This window comes from Rousettus aegyptiacus, unplaced genomic scaffold (assembly GCF_014176215.1).
Source record: "Rousettus aegyptiacus isolate mRouAeg1 unplaced genomic scaffold, mRouAeg1.p scaffold_m13_p_2, whole genome shotgun sequence".
Classification (NCBI taxonomy): Eukaryota; Metazoa; Chordata; class Mammalia; order Chiroptera; family Pteropodidae; genus Rousettus; species Rousettus aegyptiacus.
This window is the reverse complement of record NW_023416295.1, coordinates 132,504,887-132,525,331: the sequence shown is the minus strand read 5'-3', so window position 1 is coordinate 132,525,331 and position 20,445 is coordinate 132,504,887. Positions and strand designations below refer to the sequence as shown.

At 53.2% G+C, this 20,445-nt stretch overlaps 2 protein-coding genes and 1 pseudogene across 12 annotated transcripts in view; 2 read left to right on the top strand and 1 right to left on the bottom strand.

Annotated features, from left to right (window-relative positions):
* The first annotated feature begins 1,858 nt into the window (after positions 1-1,858).
* Positions 1,859-9,520, top strand: SLC48A1 (solute carrier family 48 member 1). Its single transcript, XM_016124512.2, has 3 exons — positions 1,859-2,090; positions 7,580-7,747; positions 8,366-9,520. The coding sequence occupies exons 1-3, from the start codon at positions 1,955-1,957 to the stop codon at positions 8,500-8,502; spliced, it is 441 nt and encodes a 146-aa protein (XP_015979998.1). The 5' UTR covers positions 1,859-1,954; the 3' UTR covers positions 8,503-9,520.
* On the top strand, positions 7,014-7,132 carry LOC118614864 (annotated as a pseudogene).
* A 939-nt stretch (positions 9,521-10,459) lies between the features above and the next one.
* HDAC7 (histone deacetylase 7) overlaps positions 10,460-20,445 on the bottom strand; it is a 35,981-nt gene continuing 25,995 nt past the window's right edge. For all 11 annotated transcript variants that reach the window (XM_036236371.1, XM_036236372.1, XM_036236377.1 and 8 more), the window contains 12 exons: positions 20,187-20,307; positions 19,896-19,945; positions 18,524-18,631; positions 17,466-17,521; positions 17,217-17,304; positions 16,033-16,152; positions 15,707-15,804; positions 14,340-14,458; positions 13,548-13,681; positions 13,152-13,236; positions 11,805-11,943; positions 10,460-11,635 (listed from right to left, as the gene is read on the bottom strand). In XM_036236371.1, coding sequence (XP_036092264.1) covers positions 11,590-11,635; positions 11,805-11,943; positions 13,152-13,236; positions 13,548-13,681; positions 14,340-14,458; positions 15,707-15,804; positions 16,033-16,152; positions 17,217-17,304; positions 17,466-17,521; positions 18,524-18,631; positions 19,896-19,945; positions 20,187-20,307 — 1,164 coding nt within the window. In that variant the 3' untranslated portion in view covers positions 10,460-11,589. The remainder of the gene's footprint in view (positions 11,636-11,804; positions 11,944-13,151; positions 13,237-13,547; positions 13,682-14,339; positions 14,459-15,706; positions 15,805-16,032; positions 16,153-17,216; positions 17,305-17,465; positions 17,522-18,523; positions 18,632-19,895; positions 19,946-20,186; positions 20,308-20,445) is intronic.

The window sequence follows — 20,445 nt, the reverse complement described above, 5'->3', positions numbered from 1 at the left end:
CACAGGGAGGGGAGGGGACAAATTTCTTAGCAGAACACACGAGGTCCTTTATAATCAGAACGTGTCTAAACTCAGAACCCACCACTACACCCACAGACTACAAACTACTTATAGTTTCCCAACCTACCATGTTATTCTCTCTGAGTTATACACATGCTGTTCTCACTGCCTGGAGTGTTATTCCACCCAGCCAGCTCAAGCCATCTATGGCAGTGTGCTCTGAACCATGGGGCTCACTCCCTCCTCTGAACATACAGCTCTAACTCTCTCCATCAGCAGCTCCAAGAGCAGGGCTGGGTGCTGAGCTCAACGCATTAAAAGCACTTCTCATTAAAAAATATACTACCAAGATTCAAGGAGTGGATTCTGGGGTCTTTTTCTTTTTTAAGAAGCTCCCAGACTATTCTGAAGTGAGACAAATGTGGTTTACACTGGTTTACATCTCTCATGTGGCAATTAATTAATGTCCTGCCTAGATTTCTTCTTCATAATCATTATTTAATGCTTGCCTTCATTTTCTCACATTCGTTTATTCAACAAATGTTTATTAAGGGGTTACTGTTTGCCAGGCACTCATCTAGGTGTTGGTGTGAACAAAAGTGGTACAGTCCTCATGTAGCTTACATTCCAGAAGCATAGGGTAGACAGAATAATGGCTCCCCCAAGATACCCATGTCCTAATTTCCCAGAACTTGTGAATATGTTACTTTACACATCAAAAGAGATTTTGCTGATGTGATTAAGGATCTTGAGAAGGGGAAATTATTTTGGATTATCCAGGTTCTTAATGGCCAGGGTCTTTATAAGGGAAAAGAGGGAGGCAGCAGAGTCAACAAGAGAGATGTGACAACAGAAGCAGATGTCAGAGTAATGGGATTGTTAGCTTTGCAGATGAAGGAAGAAGGCCCTGAGTCAAGGAATGTGAGTGGCTCTAGAAGTTGGAAAAGGCAAGGAAATGAATTTTCCTCTTGAGCTTCCAGAAGGAGAGCAGACCTGCCATCTCTTTCACTTCAGCACAGCGAGACCCATTTTTGGACTCCTGTAAGATCACAAATGTGTTTGGTTTTAAGCCATTGAATTCGTGGTAATTTGTTATAACAGCCAAAGGAAATGAATACAAGGGATCCCGGCAGCTTATTCTGTACAGGTAAGTATGTATGTAGATTTGAAGTGTTTGAGGGCTCTGTTTTCCCTCCCAGCTCTGGAGAGGAAGCTGGGTCTACAGAAGGGAGCTTAATGCACTCCTGCTATAGATTCCAGTCTCTCTAGAATTGTCTGATTCTGAGGAGGAAGGTGATGATTGGTAGGGATTTGAGGGTGTGGGGATGAGGGTTGTGGAGATGAAAGAATATGAGTGGTGTCCGTGAGGGTCAGAGGTTTGAGGTAAGAAGGTGATAGCGGCAGTTCTCAAACATCACTGTGAAGCATCTTCTGAGATGTATAAAAGAAAGTTTTGGGAGGGAACCTGACTGTTAGGGGTATGGTGGAAGGAAGCATATTCACTGAGTATTTTTATATTTCTTAATTTTTATATTTTAATTTTAACGAGAAATTTAAATTTTAAACGAGAATGTGCTTCCTGTTCAGAGATTAAATTTTAAAACCCGTCGCCGCAGCTGGCTTGTATAAACGTGAATTGCCGAGCCCCACCAAGGCCCAAATATCCTGATACGGTAGGTCCGAGGATGAACCTGGGACCTGCCTTTATAACAAGTATTCCCTGCGGGTCAGAAGGCTCAGGGACCTCATTGTGCCGAGCTCTGGACGCGCGGTCCGCGGCTCCGGGCGCGGGCGGCCTCCGGCCGGGGAGGGCGCTGTGCCGGCTGTGCTGGGGGCGGGCCGGGGCGGAGCGCAGGGCGGCCGGCGGCTCCCGGCTTCGGCTCCAGCTCCGGCTCTGGGCCCTGCACCTGTGACACTCGGTGGCGCTTGCCCTCCCACCCGGCGCCCGCAGCCCATGGCTCCATCTCGCCTGCAGCTCGGCCTCCGCGCCGCCTACTCCGGCCTCAGTTCAGTGGCCGGCTTCTCCATCTTCCTCGTCTGGACGGTGGTCTACAGCCAGCCTGGGACAGCGGCTATGGGGGGACTCGCAGGTACCCCGGGACGCGGAGGGGCGCTGGGGCCCGGCTTCGGGCGTGAGCCGGAAGGCGCTGTCAGTTGCTCCGGAGGCTCCTTGCGGGCGGCGCTTCCCCAGGGAGCGGGTGGGTTGTTTATCCAAAAAACACCCGTGGCAGCGCAGGCCCCATGCGGCCCAGGCATTATCTGGGTGCCACCGGGACCCGATGCCCGCTGAACCCAGGCGCGACCCCTGCTGCCCAAGTGTGCCGCGCGGCCGCGGCTAAGCGGGTTAGCTGGAGGCCCCTTCGCCCGGCTGCCGGATGACAGCGTCCTGCCTGTGCGCCTGCTTGGCTCGCCACCTCCTTCACACGGCTGTCACAAGTCTAGGCGTGAAGACTCCCAAACACACACACCTGCTTTTTGAGATAGGCGAGGGCAGAGAAGGGATAAGTGGAAAGGATGTCAGGGGTTCCTAGGAAAGCCCACCTGCCTCCTTCCAGTGTGCACCCCACCCCAGCAGAGTCCTCCGCGGAGATCTGGAGGACCGAGCTGGGGATCAGGTAGAAACTGAATTTTTTTTCTTTCAGCCACGTTGATGCCTCTTTGCCACCCTTGTTCGGTGGCTCCTCCACCAAGGTCTGCTAAACCCCGCTGGAAAGGGAGGCACGTATTAGAGTCAGAACGTCAGTGCACCAGCGGGGGCCCTGTGCTCACCCGTGCTCTGCTCACAGTGCACTGTTCCGACATGCCATTAACCTCTCTGTGTTGTAGAATCGGTGTAAAGATGAAACATATTATTTCTACTTGCTTTTTAAAAAATGCTTTCTATGTGCCAGGCACTGTGTTATGCAATCTGCTTCAGTCGTCTCATTTAATCCTCACATTAGTCCTGTGAAGTAGCCATTATTATTGTGCCTATGTTACAGACAAGGCTTAAACTGAGGCTTGGAGTAAATAAAATAGCTGGCCCCAGGTTACACTGCTATATGAAATAATATGTGTGGGAAAATAACTTTTGGGGAAAAACATGTAAGGATAACTCTTTTACATATGATGATCTTATTCCATTACTAAAATCCTCTGCCTAAAGAGCCCTAAATGGACTAATGAAAAAAACTAGAGTTACTTATTGCTCTGTGAGCTTACTGAGTGCCATCGCTGGGTAGAGAAGGAATGAGAGGTGAGGGTTCTGCCTTATAAGAGGGGCATACATAGCCACAGTCTAAGCAATGCCAAGCAGAATGCTGGGGATCACCAAGGAAGGACAGTGGACGCACTGGCTGAGCTGCTCTCATGGCTGCCTGCCTGCCCCACCACCTGTGGCTTCCTGTCCTCCCTGAGGGCAGCCAGGTCATTTCTGCACAGTTATCAACAGACCCCTGGCTCCTTCTTCCCTGCACCCCCACCATTTATCCTGTTTCTCCTGGTTCTCTCCTTACAGTTTTTTCTTGTTTCTTGTCAGCGCTGCTGCTTTCCACTCAGGAAGGTGTTATCTTCAGGTCAGGCCCTGTGGTTGTGCTGATAAGACCTGAGATGAGGGCCTGGTTCGGGGCGAGGAGGAGAGAGGGCCATTGCTGGGATCAGAGCTGAGTGTGTTAGAGCCTGGCATGGTGGAGTGAGCCCTAGCTAGCTGTGGGAACTTGGGCCCATCAGTGCCTCCTGGGCCCGAGTTTCCTCATTTGTGAGGAATGGGAGGAGATGCCACGGAATAAATGATCTCTGAGATGCCCCCTTCAGGTCTGAAATGTTGCAATTTTGTGTCTTTTCTCATTTCTCATAGCTGCTGGTTGGAAGGCCAGGAATAGGTCCTGTGGTTTATGCGCCAGGGACTCCTGGGGTTTCCCTCTGACCCAAACTCTGCCCTCTCTCCCTCCCCGCAGGCTTCCCTCTGAGGCAGGCCAGCTGTGGAGCTGTCTGCAGGGGAGAGGCACTAGGGCGGCGACCAGCTGGAGCAGGAGTCCTGGTGCCTCCCTGACAGTCTGGCCTTTGACAACCAGGAGGTGGCTATGGAAGAGCCAAAGCTGCCCGGTGGTGGTAGTGGTCTGGTGGTGTGGTGGTATGGTGCAGTGGAGGGCTTGCCAGACCAGGGCCATGCACGTGCCCTCTCCACCCTGAATGGGTTCTGAGAGAGTCTGTAGTCAGTCAGCCTTCTTCCTCTTTTGGGGTCAAAGCATCAGCAGATTTACTGACTTGTGAGCACCCCACTTCTGACTTTGCATTTTCCAGCTCAGAAACTGCCGAGTCACCAGAGAGCAGCCCCAGTGTGCTTCCCCTGTGTACCAGACAGGGGCCCATGGCTGTGCTGGTTTCTGGGGCAGCATCAGCCTGGAGCCCCTAGGTCCAATGTGAAGAGCATTCACTGGTGGAGACCCATACTCTCCCATCCTGACAGTGTCTGGGAAGAAGAGGCTTGAAGGAAAGACAATTGCAGAAAAAATAGTTTTGCTCTGGGAACCCTGGAAAAACCCATAAACTTCTGCTCTATGTCTAACAGACAAGGGAAGAGAGAAAGAATAGAAAAATTGCCCGAGGAGTCTAAACGGTTCTATTCTTCTAAACAGCAGGAGCTATGAGCCAGAGGAGCACTATGCTCTGGGCTTTGCTTTTCCCCAGGGCAGGTGTACCAGAACATAGCAGGGTCCAGGCCCAGGGTCCCACTTATTTACATTTCCCTCTTGGCTCTCCTGGGCTCCTCTTGTCACCTCACATCCAACCCAGCCACTGAGGATACTTGCATGACCAATTCTGTGCCTTCCTTGCCCTTGATCTGTCAACTGTGAACCCCGAGTGGAACAGGGGTCCTGCTCCTTGAAGCAAGTGGGATAGAGTGAGGAGTGAGGTCTAGCGTGGACATGCAGCCAGGTGGGGCTGGGAACCTGTTCATTCTGCCTTGAATTGTGCAGACCAGGCTTCCTGGAGCCCAGAGGGAAGGGAGCAGGGCTCAGGGACAATTGCCTCCTGCCTGTGGTGTGGGAAGGGACCAATGGGGGCTCCTGCTCCTCCCTTCACTGACCACCTTGGATGGAGTTGGTGAGGGAGGTCCCTTTTCCACAGAAAGCAGTGGGAGCCAGGGTGGATGAGAATGGGCCTGCTTCCAGACTTGGCTTGTGTTTATCTGGAGGTGAGGCCTGTGTGCAGGAGGAGTGAGAGGGGAAGGTTGTACCTACTCGTTAATGAACAACTGGGACCTGGAACACCCAAATGGCCATCTTTCTTTTCCTCCTGCTCAGCCCTTTTTGGTATGTGGGTGTATGTGGGGGTAGGTGTTTTGAGGTCACCACTGGAACATGGCCAGTGGACTAAGAGATGGTGTTTCCATAAGCCCCCATTTCAGCATTTTTCTAACCCAGAAATTGCTGAGTCACAGAGGAATTGCCTGACCTTATTTTTCTCCTGAGCTGGCTTCCATAATCTTTGAGTGGTACAGGATCTTAGAGCTCATCTACTCCAGCACCTTCATGGCATAGTGAGAAGATAGAGGGCAAGTAGGGCCGTTCTAGACAGGTGCCCATCCGACTCTTCCTTGAATATGCTCGGTGACAATAAACCCCCTTTCTAGGGCCCTTTAAGAAACCAAACAGCTGCCCAAATGAACACTTAGGAGGCACGTGAGATGATTGGGAAAGACTCTGGGAAGGTTGGCTGGCACACAATTTAAATCACATAAGATAGAAGCTAAAGCCGTGGGATTGCTATTCTGTCCACCTCTGGCCTGCTCCCACTTCCTGCCTGTGCCAGGACTGAGAAATGCTTGTCCTGGCTCACCCTGATCTCAGGGGTAGAGGGACCCACTTTACAGGCCCCAAACCCTGAGGAAGGTTGGGAGCGAGCAGGGCCAGAGCTGGGAGAATGGGGTTGAAACAGTGGCAGGGGAAGCTGCAGGGATTGGCAGGGCTGCGTCCTCACTAGGCTGGAACGCTGGAGTCGCCAAGTTTCCAGGCTGGCAAGACCTTTGGGTCCACCCATTTTTAGATGTAAAACACCAAGGATCTGAGAGGTCACGGGTAGCACAGCAGTGCCAGGCCCCAGGCTTCTTGGCTTGCACTCTCATAGTTTCTGTCCCTCGCCAAGCTGCCTGAATTGTGACAGCTTGTGAGCTGGTAACCAGAACATAGCTCAGTGATGACGCCTCCCTCTGCCTTTTGTTTTTCTTAACTTAAAAAAAAAAAAAAAAAAATGAAATATTTCCAGCATATGAAAAAAGATAGATGATTTCACAAACTCCTTACATTCGCCACCCAGCCTAAGAAATAAAATATCATAGATCCAGTCAAAGTGCTCTCCCACCCCCACTTCCTTATCAACTTCCCTTTCTTTCTTGCCACAGATAACCACTTTCCCCAAACAGATGCCCATCCTTCCTGTGCATGTGTTCACAGGTCTCTAGACTCAGGATCCCCAGCCTGTGAAGCCCACATCTGCCAGGTTTGCAGCTGTCTCTGCCTCGTTCCTCATTCCTCCCTTGCGGGGACCCTGCTTCCCTGCTCCAGACACTTGCCAATGGGATTGATATTTGTTCCACTCTTTGGGCTGCGAGGAAGGCACGGCCTGGCACAGAGGAAACTCATTGTACTGGCTGAGTGGCAGCTGGCATTGTAGGGGAAGTGCCCAGACAGGCCCAGTAGGCAGCCTCAGGAAAGGCTGCAGATTGGAGTCTGGCCATGAACAAGAAAGTCTTGAAACTTTAAGGTTGTGGCCCCTGCAGGCCAAGTGGAGGAGGAGCAACAGGGTGGACCGACGGCTTCTCACATCTGTGGCCCTCAGGGTAGGTAGTGGGAAGTCCCTGGAAAGGAGGCTGGACCATGGCAGTCCTCAAGTTTTTTGATTTTGGGACCCTTTTACATTCTTGAAAAGTTGTGAAACCCCAAGGAAATTTATGTGGGTTATATCTGTCAATATGTACCATATTCGAAATTAACACTGAGAATATTTTAAAGTAATATTGAAAATAATATTGAATCTATGGCCATGCCACCCTGAACGTGCCCAATTCTGTCTGATCTCGGAAGCTAAGCAGGGTTGGACCTGGTTAGTATTTGGATGGGAGACTGCCTAGGAAGACCAGGTGCTGTAAGCATTAAAAAATAAATAAATAAATAAATAAATAAATAAATAAATAAATAAATAAATAACATTGAGTTAAGTAACAATTTTGTGTATAAGAAATAGTCGTTTTCCAAAAAAAAAAAAAAGAAAAGAAAAGAAATTAGGGAGAAGAATGGTGTGGTTTTAATTTTTGCCAATCTCTTTGAATCTGTGACTTAATAGAAGGCAGCTAGATTCTCTTATCTGCTTTTGCATTCAGTTCCTCGAGATAGCACAGGCCTTGCAACCTCCGGAAAACTCCACTCTGCAGTCATGAGGAAACGAGAATGAAAAGGCCAACATTATCTTAGTATTATTATGCAACTATGTCTGGCCGATGGAACCCAAAAGGCCCTGGGAGTTGCCAGGGTCGCTGGCTGGAGGCAGGGTAAGGAGGGGAACCGCAGCCTCTGTCCGGCTGACCCAGTCTGTCTTGCAGGTGTGCTGGCGCTGTGGGTCCTGGTGACACACGTGATGTACATGCAGGATTACTGGAGGACCTGGCTAAAGGGGCTGCGTGGCTTCTTCTTCGTGGGTGTCCTCTTCTCGGCTGTCTCCATCGCCACCTTCTGCACCTTTCTCGTGCTGGCAATCACCAGACACCAAAGTGAGGGCTGGTCTGGGAGGAGAGGGCGTGGGAGGGCCAGTGGGGGGCTCAGGAGTAGACCTGGGATCCTGGTCCTGGTTCCACAGCCTACATCCAAGGGACTGGGCAGATCACTTAAACTCTTATACCTGGAGTTTCTAACTGTTAAAGTAGAGAGAATGAGAGTACCCACTCCTGGGGTTGGAAGGGTTCAATGAGTGCATGGAAAGGAAGTGTTAAGTACAGTGCACGCTGCTGGTCAGCACCCAGGATGGTTAGTTAATTGTAGTACCATGAAGTGAGATCGGAGTGCCCTCTGGTGGCTGCAACCAGCAAGGTGCCAAAGGCCCTCGTCCCGGGCCCTAGGAGGTATGATGTTAAAGCTGGTTGGAAGTGGCCTAGGATCAAAATCACAAAAACAGAGTAGATGATACAGACCTATGATTGGCCAGCCCTGACCTTCCTTCATCCCCACTGCCTCCTCCCGCAGACCCTGACTATCACGCTTAATCTCTCTGTAGGATTAGTTCAGCCACTATTGGAGGTGGTAGGGAGGGGTGGCCAATGGGCTTGTGGCACAGCGGCTGAGGCAAAGGGCAAAGCCCTCTTGAGTCACTGTTGGGCTCCTCTCCCCTGCAGGCCTCACAGACCCCAACAGCTACTACCTGTCCTGCGTCTGGAGCTTCATTGCCTTCAAGTGGGCCTTCCTGCTCAGCCTCTACGCTCACCGCTACCGGGCTGACTTTGCCGACCTCAGCATCCTCAGCGATTTCTGACCCAGGGGTTGAGGTCTCTGTACCCTGGGGTCCTCAGGACCTGGACTCAGTCTCTGAGACATCTGGTGGGCCTGCACCACCCTCTAGGGACCCCAGAACTATGGCAGAAAATACACAGCAGAAGGACCTTAGTCTCCAGGAACGCTGATCCATGCCCTTTGGGGAGACCTGGATGCGGTGGGAAGGGATCCTGCCATGTTGCTCCTCAACAGCCTGGCTGGAGGGCAGCTTTTCAAATGGATCTATTTCCTTAGCACTCAGTAAGGAATCTTTGTAAGCAGGGCCAGACAGCAGGTGGTTTGGTCCCTGTTGTCCCAGCGACTCTCCCTCAGGCCGGGGTGGGAACCTGGGGAGGTCAGGTCAACTAAGGGGTCTCTAGTAGAAACCTCTCAACTCTTAACTCTGGCACCCCATTCTGTTGTTCCCCTAAGGGGAGTGGGGACTCGAGTGGAGAGTTTGGTGTCCCTGTCCCACCCAGAGCTGGTCTCCCATGAGTGTGCCAGAGCCAGTTATCTTCTTCTCACCTGAAATTGTCCCTCTTACATGTACCACACTCCCCAGAGCAGGACTCTCCAGACCAGGCCATACTAAGAGTCACGGGGAAGGTGCTCTTGCCCCCTGAAGGGCTTCGGGGAAGGGGCAGCATGGAAGGGCCTCACACCCGTGCCCACACCCCAAGCCCTGCATTTCCACTCTACTCACACCTGCCCATCACACCCAGATCACCCAGATGAGCCCCCACCATGATACCCCCCCACTTCTGCCCCTTATCACTACCTTCCATCTAGAGCTTATATCTTTTAAAATCTCCCTTCTGGAGGACAAAATCTGCTCTCTGCCCATACACTGGCCCAAGGGCTCACCTGACTCTGAAGGGGCTACTGGTACATGTATCTTTTTATGTCAGGTTGCCATTTTGCATGGTCTACCCCTTTCCCACCTGTGTCCAGCCCCTCATCTCTTTGCCTTATCTGTGTCACTGTCACTTTAGCAGAAATACAGCGGCCATTTTATCAGACTGCCTCTGGTTGTTTCTTGAGGGGTGACTGGACGCAGTGGGCTGGAAGGCTAGTAGTGCTGGGTTCCCAGTTCTCTCATTAAACCATTTCCTCAGCTCACATTGTGCGCTGGTGGGCAGGGGAGGAGGTCAGTGTCCCTTGGCATGGGGGAACCCACTGCTTAGCTTTCCTCCTCTGGCCCTCAGCACACCTCTGGCCAGGGCGAGGATGCCCATGGGCACAGTCTCAGCTGCCTCTGTGGGATTTAGTATGCATCACCTAAGAGGCCAGGACGGATGGGAAGGGGACAAACCTGCTTCCCTTCTCCCAAACTGTGAGGGACTGGGGCCAGGTCTGAGGTAACGAGGCTGCTATTCCTGCTGGCTAGAGAAGCCGGGCCCACTCAGAACCGAAAAGACAGGCACTGGCAGCCCTGGCGCCATCCATTCTGCTTATACTGGGCAAACCTGTCAGGGCCTGTTGCCTCACCCATTCTCTCTCCTATGTTCAGTATATGCTTAACTCACGGTGCATTAGAGTAGGAACCATAAACAGTTGTTTCTGGAGCCTTTAACTGATAAACAGGCCCCAGGAGGTGATGTGATTTACCTGAGCTCCCAGTTGGGACTGGAACTCAGGTAGGTCTGATTCACAACTCTGGAGATGCTTTTATGAGCCAGGTCTGAATGTCTATATAACCCACTTCTCCCACTCTGTCTACGGACTCAGCTCACCACTGCTACCTCTTTATTACCCCAGGTGGGGCGGGCAGGGCAGCAAGGGCATGTTCAGAATGGATTCTCCCTGCAGGGCAGCTGCCATGGAAAGGCTTGGAGCTGGAGTAGGGCAGCCCCTCAGCCCCACCCAGTCCCTTCCCCTCCACATCAAACCGGAGACACAGTGTGCTGCGCAGCTCTGTGCCCACCACACACCCCTCATCCCCAGGAGGCCCTTTCACATGCTTTAAAGCAAATAAAACATTTATTCAGATTTTTTTCCATTTTTTTTCTTTCCTTTTTTACAAAAACATGCATACATACACAAGGTATGGTGGTCCTAGGGAAGACACACACACTCACTGTCTCTCTCTCTCACACACACACACACACACACATACGCACATTCACACACACTCAAAATACTTTCCTTCTTGGCCTCAGGCCTGGACCCCAGAAACCAGGGCAGTCTCCCCTCTCCCATGTCTTGCATCCACTCTCCCACCCCCTTTTTCCTCAGCCAAGCTAGACCTATGTGGAGCAGGAGTCAGAACTAGCATAGGGAAGACCCCAGAAAAAGAAGGCTCCTGGAGCAGGGCAGTGACTAAGGGATACCTGGGGGTCACACTGTGCTTCTCAGGGGAGATGAAGGTTTGGCACCATTAGATCAGGAAGCACAGAACTCCAAGAGCACCCATCTGCTCCACCAGGACAGAGATGGTTGATGTAGGGCAAAGACAAGGGCCAGATGGAAGGCCTGCTGATGACCGCTCTTGAGGGAGCTTTGTCTCACTGCTCCAGTGGTGGTGGTGGTGGGGCAGGGGGTAGTTTCCAGAGTCATCTGAGTAAGCAAGCAAGAGGAGGGACTCCCACTGTACTTACGGGTATATGACCCCTTGGCTCTTCCTATCTACTCCCCCACTCCAGACCTTGGAGCCTAGGAAGGGCCACACTGGCTAAGGCCAAGTTCACATTTCTGTGTGGAGCCTGGGGCTGTGTGCAAAGTCCAGGGTCTACAGAGCCAAGAATAGTGGTTATGGGTGGGCCCAACTGAGCCAGTCCTCCTCTGTGCAGTCCTGAGGAATTGGGGGCCCAGCAGGGGCCTGGACCCCACAGGGGCAGACTGTTCTTGGGAGAGCCCTACTGGGGTCTGGCCAGCTGCCCGGCCTGCCTCCTCTGGGTCCTCTTTGGTCCCTATCCTAGATCCAGGGGCCTTCCCAGGCTCCTTGGGTTGACTATCAAGGGGCTATTCTCTGGCCCCAATCACCTGCCCAGAGGCTCTCTGAAGACCCTGGGAACAGGTATTGTTGCCAGACATGAGAAGAGAACCAGGTCCAAAGGGCAGGGTGGGCGAGTAGATTCATTCCGAAGCCTTAGAGATTCATAGGTTCTTCTTCCTCCACCAGCTGCTCTGAGGGCCTGGGGGAGGACAAGCATGGGGTTATTGGAGGCCATGTGACTCCAGGAAGGGCCTCATCCCAGCTCCCCAGGAAGCCTGAGAAGGCTGGGTGGCTGTGCTGGGATCTGGGATCCTCCAGCTGGGAGGGCCTGAGGGATGGAGAGGCTGCAGGCAGGGATCTGGCATCACCTCTCTTCAGCCAGGATGCCCACGGAGAGGGATGCCAGTGCGGTCACTGCCTCCACTTCTTCTGCGTCAGCCCCTGGCATCCTGGGCACCCAGGGCTCCGGACAGGAGGCCAGGCGTTGCATGCAGGCCCAATATTTACCTGGGACAAGAAGCTGAGTCAGAAAGGGTTGCAGAAAACAAGCCCCTGTCCCCTGCCATACTACACATCTGAAACTGATACTGAGACCAAACACCTCAGGCCAAGGGCCCAAGAGTACTGGGCATGTCCTTGCTGTGGGGTCGGCTCTCACCTGCCTCTACCCTCAATACAATGCCTTCCCTGGCTTGACCCCTGCAACCATGAAAGGGCGAGCAGAGCAGATTCGGCATGGCTATGAGGTGGCCTAGTAGGTGCTCAAGCCATTATCCTACCCCTTCCCATAGGTGTGGAATTCTGAAGAGTACCAGTAGGGCTCACTTTTCTGAAGACGGGATCCATATCAGAGTAACCTCGGATCCCAAGCCCTGGCCTCCTGGAACACAGGGTCCCACTCACGTCAGCCCCCAGCAATGCTCAGCCCAGCAAAAAGGACAGGAGCGAGAAGGAGGAGGGAAGAACACAGCACCAGGAAAGCCGACTGTCACCCGGGTTGCTATGGGTGGCTATCGGCAAGCCACTCACCCACCCTGGGCAACCACTGCCTCACCCAGATCATGGACGTGACCACCCTGCCTACTGCTGCCTCCACCCTGTCAAGTCCTGGGAATACACCCAGAGCCCAGCCCAACACGAGGGCTCCATACAAAGCACCAGCAGCATCTTCATGTTTGTTACATGTGCTTCCTGACTGAGCCTAGATGTGAGGAAATCTATTTTATTCATCTTTGCATCCCTAGAATAGATCATGGGTCTTTATAAGTGCTCCACAGATGCTGAGTTGAAGCTGAAAATTTAAAGTGCTTTCCCAATGTAGCGTTATCCTAAGACCCAGCCCCTAGAGTGAACAGAGCTTCTCACACTCCTGCGGCCAGGACTGAGGGTCAAGGTGGGAACTGCGCTTTCAGCAAACAAGGCCCAAGTATCACTGTTGACCTGGTCCTGGCCTAGGGCTGTGACTGGAGATGGGAGGCCAGTCTAGCCTTGAGGAGACAACTGTCTGGTGGACTTTGTTGGGTCCACCTGGAGGGCTCCATGGATATCCACTCCTGGGGGTGCCATCCCACCATTTCAGCTGGGGTAACTTATAAGAAGCCTACTCTTAAGCAGCTCCAGGGTCCCCAGCCTGGCTGGTGGCAGAAGCTTGGGATGTCAGACCCCTTGGATTCTCCCAAGTCTGGGGTCAGCAAGTGTCCTTTCCCCATACTCACTGTGCACCCGGATCACAGCGTCCAGAGAACGGATGGCGTTGAGGTTGGGTTTCTGCTTCCAGCCTTCTTCTGAGAGGGGGTCCACCTAAGAAGAAAATACTACATCAGCCATCAGTCTTGGCACCCACAGCCCAGCTCTCTCCCACCCCAAGGGCCCTGGCTTTCGGTGCACAAACAGGTATGTGCTCCTGGCTCTGCCTAGGGTAGGCAGTGCTGGCTCTTGACCTGACCTGGGGAAGAGGCATCCACTCCATCTCCTTCATTCCAAGCCTAGCCAACCCCACCCTTTTCTGAGTCCCCAGGAAGGCACTCCATCTGCCTGGCTCTTTAGAGCAGTCCTGGGAGGGCCGGGCTCCTTGCCCCATGGGGGCGTGGACAGGGGGACAGGCAGCTCACCTTGTTGCCCAGAAGAGCAGCCACACAGGCCTCGGAGGCGTCACAGATGGCTGTGAGGTCATGGCCACCCTCCAAGGCCAGCACCACTGCACCTCCTGCCAGGCTCATCAGCTGCTGTGTCATGTACCCAAAACCTACATGGCCAGAGGGGAAGTGTGGGAGGGGTGGGGGTAGGGGAGCGGCGGGCCCTTTCTACCTATTATTTCTCCGCTTGCTTCTTCCCTTATAATGATGCAGACACATGGCTCTCTATTTTCCTAAGTGCTTTCTCATGGAATGCCACGAAAGACCAATTGTTATGCCTCACTCAAGGCTCAGAGAGGTTAAGGGACTTGCACAAGGGCCCACAGTGGAAATGGGAGTGCCGAATTCAGCCAGTATCTTTTTCACTGAGCCACACCATCTTCTTTCTGTCTTCTAGGTCCTGTGGGCCAGTAGGCCAAATGGGCCCCCTTTATTCTGAAAACACTGTTCCCCTCCATCTTCCTTCAGGAGAAGCTGCCAGCCCAGCCTGGGAATGACGCAATTGGGGTGGTGAGAGTCGTATGGCTGAACTTCCTGTCTGTCAGACATTAAGTCCTCACAGTGTGACTCAGTGAACAGACTTAGTCATGAGAAGAGGCCCTAGGATGTACTAGGCTAGGAGAATCCAGGGAATTCCAAGGTCAGCTGCCATACCCCAGTCCTCACACTCATGGCCCTGGACCAGCCATCGCCACCTTGGCCAGTCCTCCCCTCCCAGCCTAGCCTTCATTCCCTACACCCTGCCCCGCAAGGCTGGCCCCTTCTTACATCTGGCAGAAACATGGTAGCCACCCAGTGGGGCTGGGTGACCCTCGGCAGCATCAAACCCAGCTGACACCAGGACCAGGTCCGGAGAGAACTCTCGGGCGATGGGCATCACAACTATCCTGTGAGGGTGTGAGGAGAAGGGGGGCTTACCATACTGTGCAGGTCTGTGGGAACAGAGGCCAAGGGGCCCTGTCTACCAACTTCACTGTGGGGCACCGTGTTCTTAGGCCTCCAAGACAACCAATCTCGCAGCAGGATTAGTGGATCCTTCTGACTTCTTTGACCTTGGCTGGCTACCCATATCCATAGCATAGCCTAAAGACTCAGCTACTCAGTGCTCTTAAGTAGCACAAGGCAGGAAGGAGCCAAGGATGGGACATCAGAAGGAATGAAAAGGATAGTGTGTGTGTGTATGCGCGCGCGCGCACACACGCGCGCCGGCGCGCACATGCATACGCAGAGTGCAGCAGGCAGGACCCCGGAAATGGGGCAGGTTACTAAGCCTCAGGGACTAGAAATACTCTGTACTTAGTTGCTATCCACTTTGGACTGAGTTAACCACACCTTACCACCTGCCACCTAAAAGTTGACCAGGGTGACTAGACTCTGAAGTCTTCGGCCACCCAAATCCGTTCTTTTCCCCTCAGGCCTTGCTGTCCCCCCGCCTGTCCCCAGATGCCACCCTGCATCCCTGACCACCTCTGGGGTCCATTTTTATATCTTCCAAGGCCCCAGGCTCTGGGCACACAGATACCGAGAAACCCAGCCAAGGCCTCCTATAGAATCAGCTCTCATGGAGATTATCTCCAGAAAAGTATTTGGAGAACTACTTTCAGGATTCCTTTTCCCAAATGGAGTACAGGGACCCCAGAGTGAAATATATAAGGGCTCCTGAACAGAGCCCAAAGCTGCTCTTCTAATAAGGCTTTTCTCAAGCAACTCCCCCAATACGGACATCATCTATTTTCCCTCTTTCTCCACCATTTATCTTTCTTATCTCCTGCACAAAACCCACCTCCTCCAGGCAGATTTCTTTGACTGAAGGTCAGAGCTCCACTCACTCTAACCTGCTCATCTCTCAGCACTCCTTTCAACACTGGCTCTTGGTAATGTGTGACTTTATAAAGGACCCTTTGATTTTTTCATTCTGTTTCCTGTCTTCCCATCAGGAGTGGGGGCTACTAGAGGCCAGTGAAACAGTGCCTTTCATTTGCCTTGGTTCCAGGGCTGGCTTGTAATTTCTACTAATTGGATGAGGACAGGCTGACAAGTCAACTGATCACCTCCAAGTTGGAGCTATTAGGAAAAGGGGCAGGAGAGGATGGTCTTGCTAGGTGGGGCCTCCTCTGGGCCCCCAGAGCACTTACCTAAAGGCAGCCAGGTACTCAGGGTCCCCCATTGGGGGGTCCAGACCACCGGCCCAGGCCACATTGACGTTGAAGCCTTCACCGCTGCCAGCTCCCACCTGGAAAACAGGATGAAGAGAGACATGATAAGAGCAGAGTCCCAGGAGGGGAACCCCAGGATGTTAGTACTGCAAGATCGGCTTTTCTACCCTCTTCACTTCCAGATGGAGAAACAGAGAGGCTAAATTATCTACCCAGGATCACACAGCTAGTTTTGACAAAGGCAGAGTAAGGACCATGAGGGAGAGTCCATGGGATTGGAAGGGGTGGACCCGACATGTGGTTACCTCATCCACAGCCCCACTGCCTGGGAAGAAGTTGCCATCGTCATGGCGATGCAGGGAAATGTAGAGCACACTGGGGTCCTGGTAGAAGGTCTGCTGGGTTCCATTGCCATGGTGAACATCCTGTGTGGGGAGATGGGCAGTGGATTAGGGAAGGTCTGAAAGAAAGGACATGGAAGCTGGAACAGGCTGGAAGGGTTTGAGGCCAGTGACCGTAGAGGATCAGGATTCTAGACTGGAGGTGAGGGAACTGGGGTCCCTAGAGCTAAACTGTAGAATGGAACCATGGGTCCTCTCTGAGCTTCAGTCTCTCTCCATGTATTCTGGATGGGGGTGGCTAAAATATGAGATCCTGAAGGGGAGGAGGCATGGCAAGGGCAGGCCTGCCAGTGATAGGGTATGTGGGGGTAGATTAGTGGCAGGAGGAAGAGTCCAGGAACCCTCACGACTGTGTCTAGCCCAAGGTCATGGAGTGATGCAGGTGATCAGAGACCAAGCTCAGTTACAGAGGGGCAGGTATAGGGGGCCCGGTGCCATCCGTCCTAGAAAGAGCTGTGGCCCTGAGATTGGTAACTCACAGGACCACGCACGGGTGCAAGTGTGGAAAGTTCCTCCACTATCCTCGGCTTCTGCGTAGGAATGTCCCATTCACAGAGGTCAATGCAGAGTGAGATAGCTTAGTAGTTAAGATGCATATACTCTAGAGCTAACCACTTGGCTTCAAATTCCTGTCTCAGGATGTACTTGGTGTGTGGCTGTGTGTAAGTTACTTAACCTCTCTGTGTTCACTTTCCTCATCTGAAAACCAGGTTATAGTCAGGATTAAATACATCATATGAAATTAGTGGTATGTTGATGTTATCTGCTGTTATTGTCACTACCTGTAGGGGAAATGCAGAAATTAGATGTGCAGAAAGACGCCAACAGAGGCCAAAAGACAGCACTCGAATGGCTCCTCCCATTGTGGGAGTTTGTTGTGGCTGAACACCTTCCCATACACCATCTTCTCTGGGCCCCCAACAGCTCCCGTAATGTGGGTGTTATCTTCACCCGCATTTTACACAGGGGTAAACTGAGGCTTAGGAGGCCAATGCAGAACCAAGACATAACCCACATCTTCTGATGCCAGGCTCAGGGCTCTTTCCACAAGGCTGTCAGGTCTGAAGGCAATAGGGACCAAGACCTACCCAGTCCACAATGAGGATCCTGCTGGCCTTGCCCTGTTGTTGCAGCTGCCGGCAGGCGATGGCCACTGAGTTGAAGAAGCAGAAGCCCCTGGGAGGAGAGAGAGGTCCTACCAGCCCATTCCCTCCCATGTCTCCACCTCTCCAGCTTCCTCTCTCCACAGGATCATGGCCTGGCCCAACACCAAAAAACCCAGGGGAAGTAGGAAACGTCTCCCATCTCACCCCACCCAGGCTTCTCCCAGGCCTTACATGGCTGTGGAATGGTCTGCATGATGTCCTGGGGGCCGAACCACAGCAAAACCATTCTGGAAACAGAAAGAATGCTTATCAGCCAAATGGCCAGCCCCCCTGGTCCATGAAACTACCCCTAGTCCCAGACTCCTCCCCAGAGAAGTAGCCGTGGGGCAACAGCTGACTGTATCCAGGATGGATCTGAAGTGCCCCAGTACTCAGTCCCCAGGCCAGCGGCCTCTGCTTTCACGCTGGACATTCACACAGAATCCCCCTCCCTGGCCGTTAGCACTGTGTATTAACAATAGCTACTGTTTGTTAGGCCAAAAGCACTGAGCCTGGCCCTGTGCTGAACACTCTGTAAACACTGGATTTTACCCTCACAACATCTCTCTGAGGTAAATGTTATCTAATTCTCACAACATCTCCAAAAGATAAACATTATTATTATCTCTAGTTTACAGATGAGGAGAAATCTCAAGCTTAGGAGAAGAAATCTCAAGCTTAGGCAGGTTAAGCAACTTGTGCGAAGTTGCCTGGTTGTAAATGGTGAAGCCAGGGCTTTAACCCCAGGGCTGTGCCCTTAGCTGTAAAACTCCACCAAGGGGCTAAGACACTGAGGGACACCTTGACCGTCTTGAATTGAGCTCCTAAACAATGTGGGGGTGTGGACTTCAGGACAAGTCTCTGTAAGGTGCCTGGCCTGGAGCACCAATTTAGTCCATAATACCTCATCACTGCGAAGAACCAATTTGCCAATGCACAGTGATCCAGGGACAGTCTGCCACTTGCCTGTGGTCACACAGCGGCCTGTATTAAATGATCCTGGATGATCACGACCCCTGGTCTCTTACAGACCAAAGGCCCAGGGTCACAGTGGCTTGATTCCCCACCAAATAACGTGAGCCCAAGGTTCACATTTCATTTTCGTTCCCAGAGTTCTCAATTTCCTTTCTAAAACCCTGTGGTCCTATCCTAGAGAAATGAGATGTGTGGGGTTCTAGACCTGGCCTTCTCTACTACCTCATCCTGCTGCCTTCTCTGCGGCTTGCCCACCTTCAACCCAGACCTCCTACCTTTAGCTCGCGGGAAGCCACTTTGAAGGCCAGGTCGATAACACTGCCGGCAGCCCAGCGGGCTGCATTGGAGGAGTGCATCTCATTCCAGATGGTGTCAGTATCCACCTGTGGGGGCCAGAGTCAGAGCACGTATCATCCAAGGCTTCCCACAGGAGCCAGGGCCCATGGGTGGTACCCACCCCAGGGGCAGGACCCCAGGGGCAGGTTGCTGGACAGACAGCGCTGCCTCCCCAGTGCCCCACCACCCAAAGGCAAGGCCTCCTGTATCCCCCAGTCCCAGCATGATGTCTCCTTCCCAGCTTCGGTCCATATCACCAAGCCCATTATCTGGCCAGCACTCTGCCGGCAGCATCGCGCCTGCCTCCCCGGTCAGAGTAGGGGGCATGGCGTTACCTGGGTGGGACTTGGGGTTTGGGCCGGGAGCGGGTTTTAAGCCCCAGCTGGCTCTGCTCAGGCCCTGCGGGATGGTCGGAGCTCGAGGGGCCGTCTGCACCACTGTCTTCCACTCAGGGCCCCTAGCCCAGGCTGGGAGGCCCCCCAAACCCTGTCCCTGGGCCTCAAGGCTAGGGAGGGGCCGGGGGGCATGATGGGGAGATGGGGAGGGCGAGGCGGACCAAGAGAGGCGAGGAAGGCAGAGAGGAAGGCTGGAGAAAGAGAGAGAGAGAGAGAGAAAGGGAGAGGAGGGAGGAGAAAACAGAAGTAACAACAGTTGGAAAAATCAGAAAGTGGCAAGAAATGGGAAGTTGTGAACAGGGCACTGACTGGCTCCCAAACAGCATCCCCAGCTACAGCTCCTACTTCCCTCCAGAACTAGGCCTCTGTCCCCTGCCTCCACACACCTGGCTGGAGAACCACTGCGGGGACCTTTTTAGGCAAAGAGAACACTGCTAAGGAGGCAGGAAGTCCCCCAAGTAGGGTAAAGAGGGAGGAAGGAAAGCTGGGGAGTGGGAGGGAAGTGCCTGAGTCTCTAAGGATACTGGAGGCACCCCTCAACAGCCCCAGTTCTGCCTGGAGACCTGCTCCAGGGAGGCCGAACAGCCCGGAGGCTGGCATGGAATGGCCAGTTCTGACCACTGGGGCTAATGAAGGGAGATGATCTTGGCCCTGCTCTTTGAGCCTCACTCCACATTTACCAAACACCTTCTAAGTGTGAGGCACAAGGCTCCACACTCAGGAGACACTGGTAGGCCAAGGACACACCTGTCCACAAGGAGCTTCTAGCCAGCAGGACATTATGGGAAAGCCCCTGGCCTGCCAGGTTTGGTAAAACCACGAGAACAAGCAGATAGGGGCTGAGCCTGGGGAAACAGAAGGGAGGAGATCCCAGAGCCCATGGCAATGCCTATTTGAGACCCCTGGGCACACTTACCCCAACCTCACCACAGGATAGCAATACAAACATCCGCTGTGCCATGAGCCCTGTGGAGAGAGGCCAGTATATGTGAGCCGAATCCTCTCAGCCTCTGGCCTCGCCAGGAGCAGGGAGGCCCTGAAAAGAGAGCCAGGGCAGGTGTACAGGGCAAGGTGGGGGTGGGCAGCAGAGGGACTAGGGGCAACATGGGAGACAGGCTGGGCAGAGCTGGGATGAGTGAGATAGGGGATGGGTAGGCTGGGTGAGCCAGGGGAGGTACGGGGACCCCAGATGCTACTGGGCCCCTACCTGCCAGCTTCCCGTTGTCCAGTTTGAGGTTGCTGAGTGGGTTGGTGCCGTAGAGGAGCACGTGCCGTTCAGAGTGCACCGACTGCAGCTCCTCCAGGGAGGCCTTCCGGCCCCGGAGACACTAAGGAAGGACCCACAGAGCTCCTGAGCCCTGCTCACGCCCTTCCCTGCCATTACCACCACCCCGCCTGCCTCCTCATCTCATGCTGGCTCCAGCGCCTCCACCTCCACCCCCTCCCCTTCTATCACTCTTACCTCC

What these genes read in the sequence shown, in the direction of transcription:
- SLC48A1 (XM_016124512.2), top strand. Translation starts at nt 1,955, where the DNA reads ATGGCTCCATCTCGCCTGCAGCTCGGCCTCCGCGCCGCCTACTCCGGC. An exon ending in GGCTATGGGGGGACTCGCAG is followed by an intron (nt 2,091 to 7,579) that starts GTACCCCGGGAC and finishes TCTGTCTTGCAG; the next exon opens with GTGTGCTGGCGCTGTGGGTC. An exon ending in GGCAATCACCAGACACCAAA is followed by an intron (nt 7,748 to 8,365) that starts GTGAGGGCTGGT and finishes TCTCCCCTGCAG; the next exon opens with GCCTCACAGACCCCAACAGC.